We start from the raw sequence: 19,429 nt of genomic DNA on the forward strand, positions 1-19,429 counted from the left end.
TCTCTGTGTGCGTCTCTGTGTGCGTCTCTGTGTGCGTCTCTGTGTCTTCTGGGAATTTCTTTGCTCTTTTTTTGAAGTCAGGAAATCCCTGCAAGGACACAGTAGCCACTTATAGAGGCCACTTCAGGACCTCACAGAGAAATGGGTTATTTTTAGGGTCAGGATTTGGCATCTGTATGCTTGCTTTCCATGTGTGTCTGAAGTGAACTTTAATGCAGTTGCACAGATGCTCAGACAATAGTGTGAAAGTGAAAATACAGATTTAAGAAATCTTCCTACAGCGACACATTGATGAAGTTGCTGAACACACCTGACTCAGTCTCTCTCTCTCTCTCTCTCTCTCTCTCCGGTGAGTCGGAAAATCGGGAAGATTTAAAACAAGGATATGAATTGCCTTTAAAAATGTTTTTAAATGCTTTGACTTTGGTTTTTCATTAATATAAGAAGTGAAAAAAAAGATTAAAAAGAAAATTTCGCTAAAAAAAAAACAACCTGTCTCTGACTGAGTCGCTAATTTCTGTCTTTGGTCTGTCACTTAATGAGCTGCTGGAATAAAATACACCTCTTTCAACTCTCTGTGTTGACAGCTCATTATCTTCTCTGTCTTCTTTTGCTCAAAAACAACTTTTCACCAGCCCACCCTCCACGTGCCGCCCGTCTGCCCATCCGTTCTTTCATCCTGACTCTCCGTCAGGTTTTGGGGGTGTAATAAGAGTCTACTTTCAGTTCCGAAGACAATTGTCAGCAGAGATGAAGCCTGAAAGCCATTCATGAAAATTACCTGAATCTGGTTCCACTAATTGTTCAATTTTGTTTCTACTAATACTTTCTCATTAATGATGAGCTCATTTTTTACTGGTGCACGGGGCCAAAAAGAAATCACAATATCTTGATTTAAAGGTCCAGTGTGTAACATGTTAAGTTGTTCATTATCAAACTCTGTGTTGCCCGTTCAGTAACTTGTCCTTTTTCATGAATATTACCACCACCATCACCGGTACCACCACCATCAATTCCAAGTATTCCTTTTGGCTTGAAATTTTACATTTGCATTCGCGTGAACTTGGGTAGATGCTCCATATTCATGCGCCATCTTGAAATACGTTAGCTGGTAAAGGACATACAGGACATACTGCTCCGCCTTTTGCGTTTTCGCTGTCACATGATAAACTCACAGGTGCTGCTAATGGGTATCGTAGCTCCCTGGCCGCGGCAAGTTGGAAGAAGGAAACATTGAGGACCACACGTATTCAAAATCCAAATTTCAGGAACAGGAGTCTTCTTCGCCCAGAAAAAGAAAAAGGATACTGAAAAGAGCAAGAGACCGGCTTTTTGAAGCGTGAAGGCTACCGTAGCTGTAATACGTACTTTGAACTACGTGGTGCGAGAGAGTTGATTGCGATATATGATCTCAACGCTGGATGGGAGAAATTCCTACACATTGGACCTTTAAAGCTGTAGTGCGTAGTTTCTAGGAATTCTAAGTAAATGACAGCAAAGCTGTCGGAGCATCCACATGATACAAGCCTACCGTGATCGCGCACCACCAGAAGGCACTATTTAACTACAAAGTACCAAAAAAAGAATCTTTATAATCTGTTTTACACCTGGATTTTCATTGTATTTATATATTCTTTTTTCTTCCATTTTTTGAGTTTTTTTTTTTTAAATATTCAAACTAAATGAACGTGAAATCCCCGATTTCAATCCAGTGAAAAGCAACCAACTGATTGGGATGCTGATCAATATTTTCACTTGCTGAGATGCCAGTGTCGGAGGGGAAAATTTCTAAAAACTCCTGAACCAAAAACGGGTCATAAAGGATGAAATATGAATGAAGCTACAGGTCAACAGGCTTCCAGTCCTGACAAACTACGGCAGAAACTGCTGCGAGACATTTCTTACCGACTGAACTGAAAGTCAACCCCCCCCCCCCCCACAATCGCCCCACACCGAAACCTTTCCATCTCGAACACGTCCGCATTCCTCCATCCTCTCCCTCGCGTTTCCTTCTGACTCTGCATTCACTTTTCAAGATATTTCCATGCTGGAATTACTATTACACTATATGAAAATTCTGCTAAAACTTAAATATTATAATTATATTTAATGTGAACTACATTTCTTTAAAACTCATATTAGTTGCAGTTTGTAATTGGTTTCATTGTAGCAGCTTTTGTAGAATATTGACTTACAGTGTGACCATCATGAAACAAATATCCCTCTAAAATGGTTTTAAAGATGTCAAAAAGGGTTCCTGAAATTGATGGCATGATAATATAATAACTTAATGCTGGTAAGTACAACCCATGCATTCTTTCAAAGATGTATATAAGTAATACCTTTTTACTTTTCAGGAAGAAAATATGTCTGTATGAAGTTGTATTTACAGGTTTAGCCCATTTAAAGGGATATTTCATGACATTACTTACATTCATCTGGTATTATTGCATTCCTAAAGCAGACCTGACATTAAAATATTGGAAGAGCTGAAACAAGATAAGTACATTGTATTATATTATATTCCCTAAATGTTGCGTGTAATATAGTTGAAATGTTAACATTTTTAGTCTGCATCACAACGAAACCCTCACCTCCAACATATTTTCTCTCTCGCTACTTATATCTCATCTGGTGCGGGTCAGCTTTGTGTTCATATCCTCAGGAATAAGCTCATAGTGTTCTGACTGACCTGAGATCAGCCATGTTGGAGGGCCAGATTGTATCACCATGACATATAAACTCATCCACACATCTTAAAAGTGGCTAAAAAAAGTAAAAAATGCAACAGATCTGGCACCTGCCCTGATTCCTGAAAGCACTTTTCCCCTTTTCCTAAAGCAAAGCCCGGAGCAGGTCGAGTTCTATATTTAAAAGTGGCAGTGAATATTTGATCCGCAGTACTTTTCATCATTTGTCTGTTTGAATTACCTCTTGAGCCTCTAGAGTGAAAATTAAAAAGCAAAGTTCCAAAACTTTTTCGAGACATACTGAAGTGGTATCTGACCCCCGGCTCTGCTCGTTACTCAAACGACAGCAGGTCCGGGTGGGGCTCGGGGTCTACGGCGCTCCCTCCGGTGCCGTTGTTGCACGGCGCGCCGTTCCCCAGCAGGACCTCCTCCCCCAGGCTGATGCGGCAGGAAGTTTTCCCCGAGCGGGGGGTGGAGGCCTGCCGGGAGTCCGGCCCTGACGCCTTCTGCCAGACGTCGCATGGCTTTGTGTCTTTGTTGATGAGGTCCGGCACAGAGAGCTGCAGCTGGGGCTGTTCCTCTTCACCTCCTTCACTGCTCCTGTTCTCCACATCATCTTCTTCTCCACCTATCACTCCATCAACTTTGCCGTTGCTTCCCGTCGTCTCCCACTCGGCAGCGACTTTCTTCTCTGCTGGGCCCGGTGGCAACGTGAGCTCCTCTGACCCCTCGTCCTTCTTCTCGCCCGGCTGCTGCTGCTGCTCCTCCTCCTCGCTGTTCCTCAGCTCCTCCTTGGCGATGAGGGGCGTCTTGTCAGGAGAAGAGAGGAAGGAGGAGGAGTCAGCAGGGTCCGGAGAGGAGACAACGGGGTCAGAGGAGATCATCATGTCCGCCGTGGTCTTCAGCGCTCGAGGGAGGCGCTTTTTCCCCGATGGAGGCGGGGGGTCCAGCCGGGGGAAGGAGTCAAAGGAGGAGATGTGACTGGAGGAGAAAAGGGGAGGTGGAGAGAGATGGAGAAAGGAGAAGAAAGCGAGAGACATGGAGGCAATTAGTCAAACAGAGAAAGCCATTAGTGGCCATTATGGGTAAGTACTGTCCCAGCAAAAGTTTTAACACTGGTACACATGCTGCCCTCAAATGTTGTGAGGTCGTATTTTCCACATGGGAAGTGGAGTAAAGTTTACCCTTGGTATTTAAGTTTTTTTGAGTCTTTCAAACCAACCCGTTCTCACTCTGACGCAAAAATCACCCTTTATGGAACGCACCGGGCATAGCAGCAACTTGACCGCGGCGCTGTAAGACGTAGTAGTAAGGGCGACAACGGTAGCGATTATCATTAAAGGTGCTGTAGGCAGGATTGTGAAGATCCAGGAATTCATGTAGTTCTACTGGAACATAGGGTCAGTTTCAGCAAATAGGACAGAAAGTTAGTTTTATAAGTCTTACCTACTGCACTTTAAAGACCGAAAATCCACGTGAAGAGGTTGGTTGGGGTGGTTGAATGGGTCAAACAACACAGGACTTTTACCCGAGAGACCGGGGTTTGTGTCCCATTCTTTTCCCCGAAACGTACATTTTGTAACCCCACCCACAATCTTTTCCTAAACTTAACTGTCCCATTCTTGTGCCACATGTCAGTAAGAGCGTCTAAATATGTCTCCAAAGGGCTAGACCAGAGAGCGTCAAATAGTGATGCCAAGAGTCCTGACCAAGCACATCTAAATATGACGCTAAAGGAGAGTTATTGCGTCAATAACAAACGCCAAAGGCACCTGGCTAAGCGATGGCAGTGAGAATGTGTTGTTCAAACACTGTCGCCAGGCGACGATGCTTTGTTCTATTTTCAAATGTGAAATCATTTCTTTTCTACATTTCAGTGTCGTACTAATAACAAGGTTCACAACAGAAGTGATTAAGACAAAATGCCTTTAATTTGAAAAAAATAAAAATAAAATAGCAAAGACACAAACTCAAGAACTCCGAGCTCTCAGAAAACCCAAAGTCATGAATACAACAGCAGTAGGTTGTTCAGCTGGACTCTTCTAGTAAAACACGACCCTACTAGAAGGCATCAACGGTACCGGTGAATTCATGATAAACGGAATTATACTCGAAAAATTAGAGTTTGTGTTTCAAAACGCCATGTCTTCTCTTTTATTTGGTTGTGTGTGAAAGTGTGTTTAATCTGACTGTTCTCTCTCTCTGGGCAGTGAACATTTAGGGAAATACGCATATTCACTTTCTCATGTTTGTCAAAGGATAAATTAGCTTATGTTAGTATAAAGACTAGAAACAGGGGAAACACAAACTTTATACAAGTTGAACGTACAAATGTGACCCTTACACAAACGTTTTGAGCTGACACACCCACTACTTACCTTGTCAAATGTATGCTGAAAGCTGATTGGCTGATGAAAATAAGCATAACTAAATTGTAAATTAGAAACTGTTTTGATGAATTGTGTAATGATTGAATTAGATCTAGCGGAAGCCATTTACAATTATATACACAGTAGGGGAAAAGGCATCAAGTTTGATACCTACACTTACTTGTCTACCAATTAGAGGGTGTAACTGTAAGTGATGGAGCATGTGTGTGTGTGTGTGTGTGTGTGGATGAAGGTGGAGAGTACCAGCAAGAATTTAAAATCTACTTTTACTTCTGGTGATCGCTCCAATGGCTCTCATTGTGCACTCTCAACGTGTTTCCAAAAACATACGCCTTTCTTAAGCTGTTCCCCATGAGGTGTATTTTCATCCTATTTTATCTGATCATTCTATATAACATGTATTTGAGCTTTATCTGAACATTTAGGACTGGTATCTAAGATTCGACAGGAGACCTTGTATGAACTTTACTTTCAGAAGACACCTCTCTGGAAAACATCTGTCATGCTTATCAGTGGGTCCTTGAGACAAGGCCAGTTGGCTTTTAGCCATTGGTCAAAGCATTGTTTCCTCCCCCATCTATGTTATAGAATATATACCATGTTCAAACAAAGAAAGTCAGAGTGACCACTGGAGAAGTGGGAAAACAGGTCCCCTCCAAGCTCTGCAGGGCTTGTAAATTGATGCTGATTTCTTCGATGTAAATAAACCTTTATAATCAAGAAACAGTGTCAGCGGATTCCTCTCCACATAGCATTACAGCATCGCTACCAACGACACCACACCCATAACAGAAGAAAATGACCATGGTAACTAACATCCCACGGTGACGAGAAATAAGTTATTATTACCGCTGCATGATTGTTCACTGGAGCTGATGGGGATGCACTCAAAGACAGTTCGTTCAACAAGCACTGCTGTGCTGTATGAGAATGTGAAGAGCACAGACACCTTTTTGTTGTTAAGGGTGGCAAAGTCAACTTCGCAGCTTCATGTGTATGAACAGTAGGCTGATGTGTGTATAGTAGGAAGTGTATGTCTCCTTGTCAGACGATTCAATATACGTATAACTAGATACACAGTCCAGGATCTGTTACAAAAACAATACAGATACATTTGAAGTTGTACAATATACTGAAATTTAAAGCCAATTCATTACATTTCGATTCAGGCGCCTTTGGACTTTCTCACACACACACACACACACACACACACACACACACTAAGACACACACACACACACACACACACACACACACACACACACACATTCTCACACACACACACACACACACACACACACACACACACAAACACACACACACACACACACACACACACACACACACACACACACACACACACACACGCTGAGAGAGTTACTTAGATAGATTGCCCTTTTGCTAAGCCGTATTGATTTTTTCTGAATTTCTTGCAAAATCTGGTTGAATATGCAGCATCGATGTAGCTGAATCTCTGACTTTACACCCCCAGTCTATAGATAATGTCATTAACTATCCAAATACTGGAATAAATAAAAATATATGTCATGCTGCTTTCATTTTCAGATGATTAAAAAGATGCTCCTGAATGTTCTGTGTTTGACTCCACTTCGCATTTCATCCCATGCATCCAGGTTTCAATAATGGGGAGTCAGTCGGTTATTAAGGTAAAAAATAATCTCTCAGCTACACCCATCTGTACCAATGGGTAGTCCAGCAAAATCTTTACAAATCATCACTTCATTTAAACTAAATCTATTCACAGTCCAGTACATGGAGACAAATGGGAGCAGAGCTGCTGAAAATGGACTGCTTGACTGATCTTCAGTCGGAGAGACAACAGATCAATGCTTCTGGAACAAATCCCCAAATATAGACACACAGAAACAGCCTGGAACGTATGAGTGTGTGCATGTACGTGGGTAATGAAAACACAACTAAAAGGCTTTTTCATTTGAACTGAAAAGTTCGTACTTATTAATTTCAGATGTCTCACGGGCGCCTTTGATGTGTCATTATTCCTATAAAAACCCCATTTCACAGGAAAAATCTTAAATCATTCACCTTTTCTGCATAATTTACAGTTAAAGACACTTCTCTCAGCACAGGTAATTTCATATTCTTTGCCTACAATAAGATAATCCTCTAGTGGTTTTATCATTGAATGAATCCAATGAATTGAATGTGTGGCCTTGGAAAGTTTTTCATATTCAACCTAAAAAATGAGTACATACTGTACAGGCACGAATAAATTGATTAAATGAATTGAATCAAGTGCCTCGGAAAATGGTATGATGACACCATGAAGCTTACCAAGCTGAAGAGTGTATGAAAACACTTGAGCGGTCTTGTCTGCCTGGGAAATAGAAATGCTGGATATACCAACGTGATCGGTTGCCAAGGCTGATGTGGCCTCTCACTGTGTATGAAGTGCCGATACCAACTGATGAATAGGGATGGGCATCTTTTGGATTTTAACTATTCTGATTCCAATTCCGATTCTTCCTTTCGATTCCGGTTCTTATCGATTCTCGATTCCGATTCTTTGAGTGGTGGAGTTGAAACATGTTAGATGCTTATTTCACAAATAAGAGGAAAGTTTTATTTTGATTCATACGTGGGTTGCAGTTTTACAGCTTTTACAATGCAAAATAAAGCCACACTAGAGCTCCGCTTACTGTGCTGCACGGCTGCAACATAACAAGCGCCTGGCTGCTACGGAAACCAAAACTTGCGCATATTAAATTTGGAACCTATGATCAGATTTGAAACCAAATCCTCCAAACGATTCCAAACGATTCCAATAAAGAAACGATTCTGATGGAATCGTAATTTTTGAAACGATTCCGATTAGGAATCGGTTCTCGATGCCCAACCCTACTGATGAAGGTCTGGAAAGCAAAGTCAGCAAGCACCTTCGTAGATGGTTGGGAAGACCCCCGAGGTTTACATCTGTTGGGCTCTACATAAGGTCTGGACAGCTCCAGCTCCCCTTGTCCTCTGTTGTAGAGGAATTCAAGGTGGCCAAATGCAGACTCTCCTTGACATTCCAGGACTCTAGAGACCAGCTTATCCAAGAAGTAGGGATAAGGACGATGTCTGGGAGCAAGTGGGCTGCCAGCTCGGCGATCATTAAGGCAGAATAAAGCCATCGATCTTGGGACACAAGGCTCCTGAAAATAGGTGGGCGCTCCCCAAGAGGAACATCACACGGTCTCAACTATGGCGGCTGGAGCCCTTTCGTTTTTCTTTCCTGCTTAGAGCAGGTAAAAGGTAAAGGAACATTATTGTCACATACACAAACATGTAGCGAAATTCATTCTCTGCATTTAACCCATCCCTCAAGGGAGCAGTGGGCAGCCATTTACAGCGCCAGGCGACCAACTCCAAATCTGAGCCAGTGCCTTGATCAAGGGCACTGACTGAAGACTGGTGGGGGAAACCGGAGCACCCGGAGGAAACCCACGCAAACATGGGGAGAACATACAAACTCCACCAGAACAGTCTTGCTGTGAGGCCACAGTGCTAACCATTGGGCCACCATGCTGCATTAGAGCCATTTATGACACTCTCCCAACCCTGGTGAACTTACACAAGTGGGGCATGAGGGAAGACTCCACGTGCAGGCTCTGTAGGGAGAGGGGAACCATGGCCCACATTCTAGCAGGGTGCAAGGTGGCGCTTACCCAGAGGAGACAGGTGGCGCCACGACAAGGTACTGTCAACATCTTGGACCATCATCTTGGAGCAGGAAAGAAGAAAGAGGCATACAGCAGGTACCCAGCCAGCCAAGTCAAAGCCTCAGCTGAATACCATCAACTTTGTCAAGGAGGGATAGAAACCAGTCGTCTTGGGTGGAGCAACACAAAACATTCTTCAGGTCACTCAGGGATGGGAGTTGAGGGCAGACATTAGGAGAAAACCCCACTTCCTGGAGGGGATCCTATCCACAACCCTGCGTCTAGACATTGTAATGTTGTCAAAGGAGGGAAGGAAAGCCATGTTGGTGGAACTGACAGTCCCGTGGGAGGAGGGCTGTGAGGAAGCAGCTGAGAGAAATAAAGCTAAGTACCAGCAGCTGGTTCAAGACTGCCGGGACAAAGGCTGGACGACATAGCTGTTCAATGTGAAAGTGGGTTGTCGAGGATTCCCCACACAGTCAGTGTGGAATCTTATGACAAAAATCGGAATAAGAGGGCAGAAGAGGAAAGCGGCTGTGCGAAGGTTGGGAGAAGCGGCAGAGAGAGCATCCTCCTGGCTCTGGCATAAGAGGGAGGATATTAGCTGGAAGCCTGGAGGAGGGGGCAAGACTTGGCCACCACTGCTGGCCCACCAACTGGAGGGTGTCGTGGTTGGGTCGAAACACCCAATGATGGTTGGAACCACCTGATGACCCCTCCCCCAGGCTGAAGGCTACACCCATTAGTAATGGATGTATTATGGCATCACTGATATACAGTATGTTCAATCAATCAGAAAGGTTAAAGGAAAACCAAACTGCAAACCAGCTCCTTTTGAGGCACAAGTCTGCAAATTAATTTGAGCGAATAAATGTTTAGCTTATGATTATTTTGGGTTCAGTATAAAAATCTCCTAATGGATACTGAATGCTAGGCAATGCAGTTAAAGGGCAGTGACCTTTTATTTTTGTTAATGCAAGTTCATTTCATTTCAATATTTGCCTGTGCTGGGAACGTTTACCTTTCTTTCTTTCTTTTCTTTACTTAAAATTAAGTTTAGAAGAGGCTAAGTTTAAACTAAACATGTAGATGCACTTTCTTCACAACACAAATACAAGGAAGTATGTGTGTGTGTGTGTGTGTGTGTGTGTGTGTGTGTGTGTGTGTGTGTGTGTGTGTGTGTGTACCTGTTTGCAGTGGTCTGGTTAAGTTGGTCCATACAGCTCCAATTGGCACCAACGTTCTTGTTGACCTCAGTGACTCCGATGTCCCCGAGGTGGCTGGGCTCCTTTCTTCTTAACAAGTCATTGACCTGAAAGAAAGACAATAAAGAAAGAAACACACACAAAGATAGAAGGAAAAACACAGAAAGAAAGAAGAAAAGAAAGACAGAAAATGAGGAAAGAAAGTGGACATAAAGAAAGTACTTTTGAGTCAAATCAATTTCACTGATGCAACAAAGAAATGAAATGTACTCACAATTCAAATATCAAGAGTTTAAACAAGACATGACGTGTAGAGAACTTGGTGCTTGTGCTGTGCTAACCTTTGCGCCGACAGCCTTGCCCAGATTAATGGCATTTTTAAGCCTCTGTTGGCCTCCGGAGGACGGAGAGTCGACGGAGCTGGAACTGAGGTTATGATTAGCTGATGCTGGGGAGCGTCGGGCCGAGGGCTGGCCCAGCCTGGAGGTCTGAGGACTCTGCTGTTGGGCAATGGAGTTCTCAAACATACTTTGATCAACTGGGGAAAAAAAGGAGAAAGAAAGATAGATAGGTGAATACACAGCAGGATTTAACAGATGTGTATCTGCTTTTACTGTAACATCCTTTTGTTACAGTAGCTGCAGACTCTTCAAGCATTAGACAATACACATGGGATGTTTGCTTTGAGAATGAGATGCATAAACTCAGTTCTTGAAGGGAAGTTAAAGGAATACTCCACTGAAAATGCAGGAATGCTGTTGATTGATTACTCGCAGTTCCTCCAAAACCTTGCTGAAAACACTACTTCTGTCCTGCAACCTGTTATATCTGTGCAGCTCTAATGGAAGTAGCATATTAAGCAATTTTGGAGCAATTTATTTTTGTCACTTTGGGTCTCAATTTGAATCCACTGTAACTGCATTGAATTCAGGCTGAATACAGCTGCTGTCCTCCACAAATAAAGTAATCTACAAACTTCTGAATGCTACATATCAAGCCTTAAGGGGACGGAGTATTTGATGCTCAAAAGGTAGAATTTTGGTGGAGTATTCCTTTAAGTGACCATGTCATTTTCCACTGGTGTCACTCTGCAGCTTTACACCAAACAAACTGATGTTGCATCATCACAGCAAGAGTCAAAGGCTTTTCATGAGAATCCATACAACATATGGCAATGCAGTAACACTGCATGTAATGATCACGGGAAGGCAACTATAATGACACATGCACATAAATAGCAATAACACGAATGAAAAAATGAAGCAGAAATGGACCAAAGTGCAGGATCAGAAACATAAAAAGTGGAGCTCTGGTGGTTGTCAATTCACTTAAGACAGAAGATCTTACCTCTTGGAGAGAAATGTTTCTCGGAAAGCATTTAATGAGACAAAGCATCAGATTTCAGATCATTTTACCTCTAAAAGGTACAGATTATTGAGCGGTTTCTGCTTAGAATGCAGCTGATTCATGTCTTCTACAAAAAGGTCAAGCCAGTGGAGGTGATGGGTGTAGCCATGACCTGCATACACATATCTGAAAGGTACACTGTCTTGGCCAGATAAAACAAGAGAAAATATCGCCATTTGGAATCAGATGGAGAGTCACACTCGGGTGGAACAGCTAACCTTGACTTCACTTTGCACACGCAAGCATTTCACGCAGATCATTGTACCTCCTGAAATTGTGTTTAATAATGACGTGCAGTGATGCAGGGTAACTCAACTCTTACTCTAATCTGACCACTTTTTTCAGTAACGAGTAACCTAACGCGTTACTATTTCCAAACCAGTAATTAGATTAAAGTTACTTATCCAAGTCACTGTGCCTTACTATTTTTGTCATTTTCCTTAGTAAAAATATATATTTTTGCTTTCTTCTTGCGTCTCGGGGAATGAAGTCACGTATGCGACAAGTCACGTTTTCAGCATGAGGACAGTTCACATGTACCACACAGCGACACAAACGTAAACAACAATGGAGGGACGAGAGAGATGGAAATACAGTCATTATTTTGAGTTTGTGTCAGCTTAAGACGGCAATATTAAGGTCCGTTGTACACTCTGTGCTGGTGGCGACAAAGTGCTATCTAGCTACAAAAACACTACGTCAAATTTGAAGAAACATTTGGAGTCGCAGCGCTGCAGTCAAACTTACAGAGCAAGTCCCAGCAGGTGGTGCGAAGCAGAGAGGAGGTCCCCCACCACCCAAACAACAAAAGCTGGACTTCGGTGCAAAACCAGTAAGTGGGGGAGAGTTGAAGAATTCGGTCTGGCAGTATGTTGTAGAAGAAATGCTGCCCTTAAACACGGTTGACTGGCTCTCTTTCGTGCCATAATAAACCAGATCCTACTACTGGCAACACCGAGCTGCCTCACAGTAAACCAGTTGTCATTTTTATGTTGAGGCTGTGGGGGTGTTGTCGGCAGTTGCTGAATGTAACTAATAAAGTAACTTGTAATCTAACTTCGTTACTTTTAAAATCAAGTAATCTGTAAAGTAACTAAATTACTTTTAATATCAAGTAATCTGTAAAGTAACTAAGTTACTTTTTCAAAGTAACTGTGGCAACACTGATGAAGTGTGAAATAAATGAAACAAAACTGTACCAATCAAGAGATCTACAAAAGCACATTAGCCAGAGGCCGAAGGGAAAATTATCCAATGTTATGAATCAATAACCTTATGAATCATTCACAGTAACTTCAAGGAGACAGAAAAAGACAAGAACAACAGAGGAAAAGATATACATTTTACATCAAATCAATTGCTACAGAAGAGAGGTGCAAGGTCAAACCACAGTGGATCTCGCAATTAATGTATTATATAGGAGATTGTGTGTCTGTGTGTGCAGGTAGCAAAAAATTCAGAACTGCTCTGCTATCTGTTTAAGTGCATTTAAAATTGTATTGCGTTGGCAACCCCACTGTGTCAATGCAGCTGTAGTCTCGCATTGCCAGACCTTCCTTTACAGCGCTTCCTTCCCGATGCCGCTGCAAAATAGCGTCGGGAAGGAACTTGTTTTGGTGGAACATGTGTACGTTCAAAGGTTCTTTTAGTCGTGCAACAGAAAACCCCGATTGGACAGATAGTCTAGCTAGCTGTCTGGATTTAACCTGCAGAGATCTGAGGAGCAGTTAACCATAGTCCTCAGAAATCCACCAGAGTTTAAAATTGACAGTTATGTTTAGGCACCATAGTTACCACGACTAGTTAAGATAGTTAGTTACCACGACTAGTTAAGATTATAAAAACTATGGGGTTTGGGTTGAACCACTGGTCCCAGGTTATAGTCTTGTGTTTTCCCCTTCTGTACTTCCTGGACAAGAACACCGGGTGAAAGCCCTGCGTATTTGGGACCCATCCATCACACTGACCTCATCCCTTATGCAGATTTTTTGCGGTCTTATACTGTGTGCTCTGGTCATAAGTACCATGGACAGTAGAAGACGCAGCAAAACATCAATGTGGGACTGACAGTAACAAATATGTGGGATACATAATTACAGTGCATTACATTTTGTAGCTATATGTATGAATAGTTCAGGAGAATAGTCTGAATTATTTTATCAAACCAAATAATGGGTGCTGTCAAAAGAAAGTGGTTGTGTTTTTATTTTGCTGCAAATTGATTCTCTTTCTTGATAGCTAGCACAGCTGTTAGCCAGTATTAGCACTGCCCCCATGACTCAGCAGTTTTGGCTGGTAAACGTTATCTTACATTGTGATGTGAATTGATCTGACTCTTCTTTTCTGCTGGCCATTTTTGTTTTCATTGCAGTTTTACAGTGATGGGACTTCATTAAATAGTCAATAGCCTTGTTTTCATTGGATCATACAGTCAGCTAACGGTTGAGCTAACAGAACTTACTGAGAGGTCAGTATATGTAAATAACATCTTGCCCATTTGTTACTATGATACAAAGGCACTTCATTTACATGCTTTAAGTCTTTGTTCAATGTTCTGCCGGTCATTCGGGGTGTAGGCCTACATCGAGGTCATCGAGTGATCTCAGGATCGATAGTTTCCCATTGCAGAGGGTATAAAACATCCTTATTGATCCCGCCAGACTACAGGGCCACATATTCCTCCCACTTTAACTTCTAATGGAAAGCTAATGGAAGGACTTTGTAATGTAGTACGCCCCTTGGAAGGCTTTATGAAGGACACTAGAAGGGGAAGATGTTTGCCTAACAATGTGCTCTGAGAAATGTATGTAGAATTCTAAACATTTCCTGATTTACAGCTTTACTCCTAACATGTCTTCTAGCATCCCAAGCTGCTGAAAAGGTAAAATCTGCTATATGGAATTGAGCCCAGCAGGTGTCTCAGGCTGGCTCATTTACACAGAGATGTGTAAGTATTTATGACCATTTCTGTGCTGGACTGTCCTGAGACAGCACTCAAACTTTTTGCGCTTAAGGCTCCTGTATCCTCTAAACAAATGCAAATTTGGTGTTTTCTCAAAGTCTGTTGAGTAAACTGTTAGTAAACTGTATAGCCACAGGGACTGGAGGTCAGCTCGTCCCCACCAAAGTGAGTTGCAGTGAAGGAGGTGACGCTGGAAATATACCATTCATGAAATCCAAAATGAAAGACAACACGGGTGATATTAAAGTTCAAATTAATTACGCACGAGGAAGATGATGATTTAGATTTGGCTGCATTATTTTGGGCATTTTTCCTTCATTTGATAGTGATGGTAGAGATATGACGTGAAATGACAGGTAAAGAGAGAGAAGATAAAGAGGGGGACGGGGGTGGGGGTGACATGCAGCAAAGGTTTCCAGCCAGAGTCAAACGGTGGATGTTGAGGTTATATGGTAGGTGTTTTTATCACTCGGCTACTGGACGGCTCGCGGTACCACTTTTTATAATAACAAAACCAAAAATAACAAAACCAAAAATCCTCCCCTAAACCAATCAATCCATCTTACATGTTCAAAAAACCATAGAAAAATAAACCAAAAAACAAGAGTCATTTAAATTACCTTAACGTTATTTCTTTCATTTAAATGCTACATTTCTTCTGTTCTATTTTCCTTTCTATCTAGATGTTTAGCTTGCTGTATGCTGGAATTGGCAGATCCTTGAGCGTTCAAGGAAATGATTCAAGGTCTGACTACACACGATCAGTGGTGAGAGCTGCCTAAGTGTTAGTGTGTTCCCAGTGAAACCGCTGGGAAAACAAAACGGCTATTAAAGACCATTTGAGAATGATGTATTTCAGTTTAACACAGAAGGCACATGCGGTTATCCTCTTCCAATCTCACAATCCAGCCAAATTGCTTTAGAGAAGACGTAAATTAAAATTCTATTCATACTGTCAGCTTTACTCATTTGCCTCTTGTTGTTCCTTGTCCACCACATCTCTCTCACTTGTGCTTTTAAAGTAACCACTAGGCAGCGCTCAGGGAAATGTAAGACACCAACTAAAGCTCCTCAGTCTATCACTGTGCCTGGTGAACACTCTTCTTCTCTTCTTCTCTCTCTCTCTCTGTGGGTTGAATCATAAATAAAGGCACTGTCACTCCTCTCTAAAAATTATGCTATTTCAATACCCACAAATTGAAAGATCTAATGTTGGTGAGTTCTGTTTCCCCCTGACAGGACGTTCAATCACTGCTGGTTAACAGACATTTCCTTCAATTTGTCACTTTCTGTGCTGAGATTTCTTTCAGCAGCAAACACTTCATCTTTGTCCTCCCGAGTTAGTTAAGATGGGAGAGCCCTCTGTGCTGCAGCCCCACCGTGATTTAGGCTGACGAAAGAGGTGAATTTCTTTCGACAAATCTTGCCTACTGAAGCATTGATATCAGAGAAGCAATTGTTAAATCACCCCACACTGCAACTTCAGCAGAGGGGATATTTTAATAGCGACTGTTATTAAATTAAACAGACAGGGTGGGCCCACCTTAGACAAAATCAAGACAACTGCACCCCCCCAACCCAGTAAATATCTTGAAGAGATTGGAGAGCTTCTTGGAACTTATATTAGTGATAAAAAGGCGGTGCTCTTTGGTAGGGGGCATTAACAAATCCAATTGACATCAAGGAAGAAGCCAAGGCACTCGTCTTTTACGAAAAATATATAAACTGCCTTTCATGCATCTAGCACATTCTAAATCTAAAACAACTTCAACGCGTTTCGGCGTCCAATCTTCTTCAGGAAGTAACTTACTTTTTTGGACACCGAAACACATTGAAGTTGTTTTTATCTTATTTTATTTAGATGGGCCCAATGCATTAAATTGTATTCTTTTGTAAAAGACGAGTGCCTTGGCTTCTTCCTCCTATGTGCTAGATGCATGAAAGGCATTTTATATATTTTTCGTAAAAGACGAGTGCCTTGGCTTCTTCCTTAATGTCTGTTGGATTTGTTAATGCCCCCCTTCCAAAGAGCACCGCCTTTTTATCACTAATATAAGTTCCAAAAAGCTCTTGGACACTGGACGCCGAAACGCGTTGAAGTTGTTTTTATCTTATTCTATTTAGATGGGCCCGATGCATTAAAGACATTTTATATGTATTCTTTTGTAAAAGACGAGTGCCTTGGCTTCTTCCTTGATGTCTACCAGTAAATATATTGTTGCCATTAGAGTTAGCTGTAGGCTTCAACGTGAGCCCTGTTATTGAAGCTTATATTTGTTTACATTTTGGGAAATTAGCATCATTAAAAGTAAGCCAAATTAGCTATCAGCACATCCTATATAAAATGTAACAGTGGATGTAAAGACAGCTATCACTTGATTACTTTAAAACTAAAGAAACTGTAAAAACGTGATGATTCTCATGGCAGGCTCTGGAGTTAAAAGTAGCATCTTTTTTAATTATGATTTCTAAGCAGATTAATGGACGTTTATTCATGATGGACATTGGAGATAATGCTCTCCTCGGGAAGTGTACGTCACACTGAATCTAAAAATGAATAAAAAAAAAAAATCTGTTATCAGAGTAAATATAAAAGCCGAAGAGACTGTTTGCTTCTGGAGGACTGTGTAACAGCAGATTACTGTATGTGTTTTTGTATGCGTTATGTGTGTTTTAATTACAACCACGCCAGAAGGACTCCATCTACAATAATTAGCGTTCATTAATGCTAAAATGAGGATTTCTTTCTTTCAGTCTTTCTTCAGGAGCTTCTGTGGATTAACAGCATTATTCCAACAAGAGTTAGATTAGAAACAAACACAGACACAGAAGGTTCATGCTGTTATAAAACGAGAGTTGAGAAGATGTTGTCATAGTGATATCCAAAGTGTAAGCCCCCCCACACTCCCAGGTTGGTTGCTGAATTTCATTAGTTTCATCCCATGTAGTCCGTTCACTTCCATACCCTGCAAGATAAGCAGGAACGAGAGCAAGAAGAGGAGCAAAGAAAGTAAAAAGAGCCATTTAATGGGCACAAAACACAGCCAAAGCAGAGAGCTCTCCCTCCCACTCATGCACCAGCGGTGGGCGGCCAGGCTCAATCAACTAAAGTGATAACGGAATCTTCTGCAATACTAACCAATTTGGAAAATCTACCCTAAAAAGGAGCATTCATGTTAATCTTACAACATCATTATAGTTGAATCTAAAAAGTCTGAAAAACACATCTGGGAACCTATAGTAGGTTATTTTGTGCTCCGAATTATATAGAAACAAAACTAGTTTGGGTGAAAATGATACTGCTTTTAAAGCTTTAGTGCGCAACTTTTTGATATTAATGAACATCAGTTACATTCAAGCCATTGCCAAATGAGTTGCTACAAAACTAATAAAGACTATCAGCTCCACACAACTCTCTCTGGATTTCTCAGTATGGCTATGTTCAGAAGATCGTGGCGTCCGGTGACTTTCCCACGCAGAAACTCGAGGGACGATAATTACCTCTTCTGAAGAGTCCATCATTTTTTAATCCTACTACGCACTATAGCTTTAAGCTTTGACAGAAAGTCAAAAATAATGAATGCTATTGACATAATAAGTTCAATAACATAAAGGAATTAGTTGAATTAATTGAAGTATAAATTGAATACTTTTGGGTTTTGGGACTTTATCAACATCACTTGAGGCAAGCAGAGCTGCGGCTGACCTTTAAACAGACAGACGTTTGTTATTTCAGCGTTAAACTGGAGAACAGCCGCAGCTAGAGCAAAAAAATTATATAATAGTATATTTTTCACCGCAGGGTCATTTTTCTCTATCTTAATAAGAAATAATGATGACTCACAGTGTAATTATGAATACAGTTTTCATCATGTGGAACTGGTAATTGGCCAAATCAGCTCCAAACACCCTCTCTGTGACTTTGGCTCGACTCTGCAAAGCAGACAGCGCGAGGTTGTAATTAGCCCTGCTCGGCTATGGCATCACCGATCAAAGTGCCAAACTCTTAGCTTTGTTCTTAGATGAGGGTAACCCACTTCTGTCACCGAGACGGAGCACGCACACTGAGCCCTGCACATGTACAAACCACACACACACACACACACACACACACACACACACACACACACACACACACACACACACACACACACACACACACACACACACACACACACACACACACACAGACTTTCCCCCTTCTCTTCAGTGAAATGTAGTGTACAGACAAGTCTTGTTTTTTGTTTCCAGCGTTCCCAATAGTCAGAAATCTGCGAATGGAGTGAAATCATTTTCACAGATGAGTATCAAATGCAGAAGAAATGATCTTGCTCATCTGCAGAATATATAAAAAAACTACTATACAAATACTTTATTTTTAATCTGACTATCATGATGATGATTCAATTTCTGCTGTATTACTTATATTTTCTTAAAGTTTCACCTTGTCCCCCCCCCCCCCGTAAAACACTTAATCTATTGAGCCCTGCATGTTGACCAGAGAAGCAGAGTGCAATGATGTTCTGGTGAAACAGATCAGGAGAAAGCTGCGAGATGCTGCGGGGGCAGAAAATGTGAGAGACGAGTGTCGGGCTGAGAGGATGAGTGACCTGAAACACACTTGAACACGTAAACACACTAATCCTCAAGCCAGACGGGGTCATTATCACTGATGTATTAAATTAGGGCTTCTCACTTGGCTGCATTAGGATATGGGTGTGTGTATGCGTGTGTGTGTGCCTGAGGTAAGAAAAATACCTCCCGTTTACTATCTTACCGCAAATTCGAGCGTATGCACAGAGACGAGAGGTAGAGCCGCTCATCAATTTGTCACCTGTGTTCATTATGACATGAATGATTAAAGTGGCCCCACCAGAGCCCTGGTGGGGCTCTGTCTCAGACTAATGAGGGACCGTATGCAGGACCAAATTAATGGAAGAAGTTTCTGATTTATCAGACTGAACTCTGACTGACACGCTGCCTTTCACATCATCACTTTGTGTCGGCTTTTAGTCATTTTTTACTTAGGAAGTGGGCCCCGTCTGGATTTCACTTCCAATTTCATGGAGGATCAGACATAACATTTATGATTTTC

General features: G+C 41.7%; 1 protein-coding gene across 1 annotated transcript; it reads right to left on the reverse strand.

The window, feature by feature from the left end:
• Nucleotides 1–1,387: 1,387 nt before the first annotated feature.
• On the reverse strand, nucleotides 1,388–11,734 carry LOC120565340 (uncharacterized protein C1orf226). The gene is made up of 4 exons (XM_039811046.1): nucleotides 11,313–11,734; nucleotides 10,307–10,503; nucleotides 9,948–10,072; nucleotides 1,388–3,671 (listed from the first exon to the last, which is right to left on the reverse strand). The coding sequence occupies exons 1-4, from the start codon at nucleotides 11,341–11,343 to the stop codon at nucleotides 3,023–3,025; spliced, it is 1,002 nt and encodes a 333-aa protein (XP_039666980.1). The 5' UTR covers nucleotides 11,344–11,734; the 3' UTR covers nucleotides 1,388–3,022.
• Nucleotides 11,735–19,429: the final 7,695 nt, after the last annotated feature.

Source organism: Perca fluviatilis, chromosome 9 (assembly GCF_010015445.1).
Source record: "Perca fluviatilis chromosome 9, GENO_Pfluv_1.0, whole genome shotgun sequence".
NCBI classification, from domain to species: domain Eukaryota; kingdom Metazoa; phylum Chordata; class Actinopteri; order Perciformes; family Percidae; genus Perca; species Perca fluviatilis.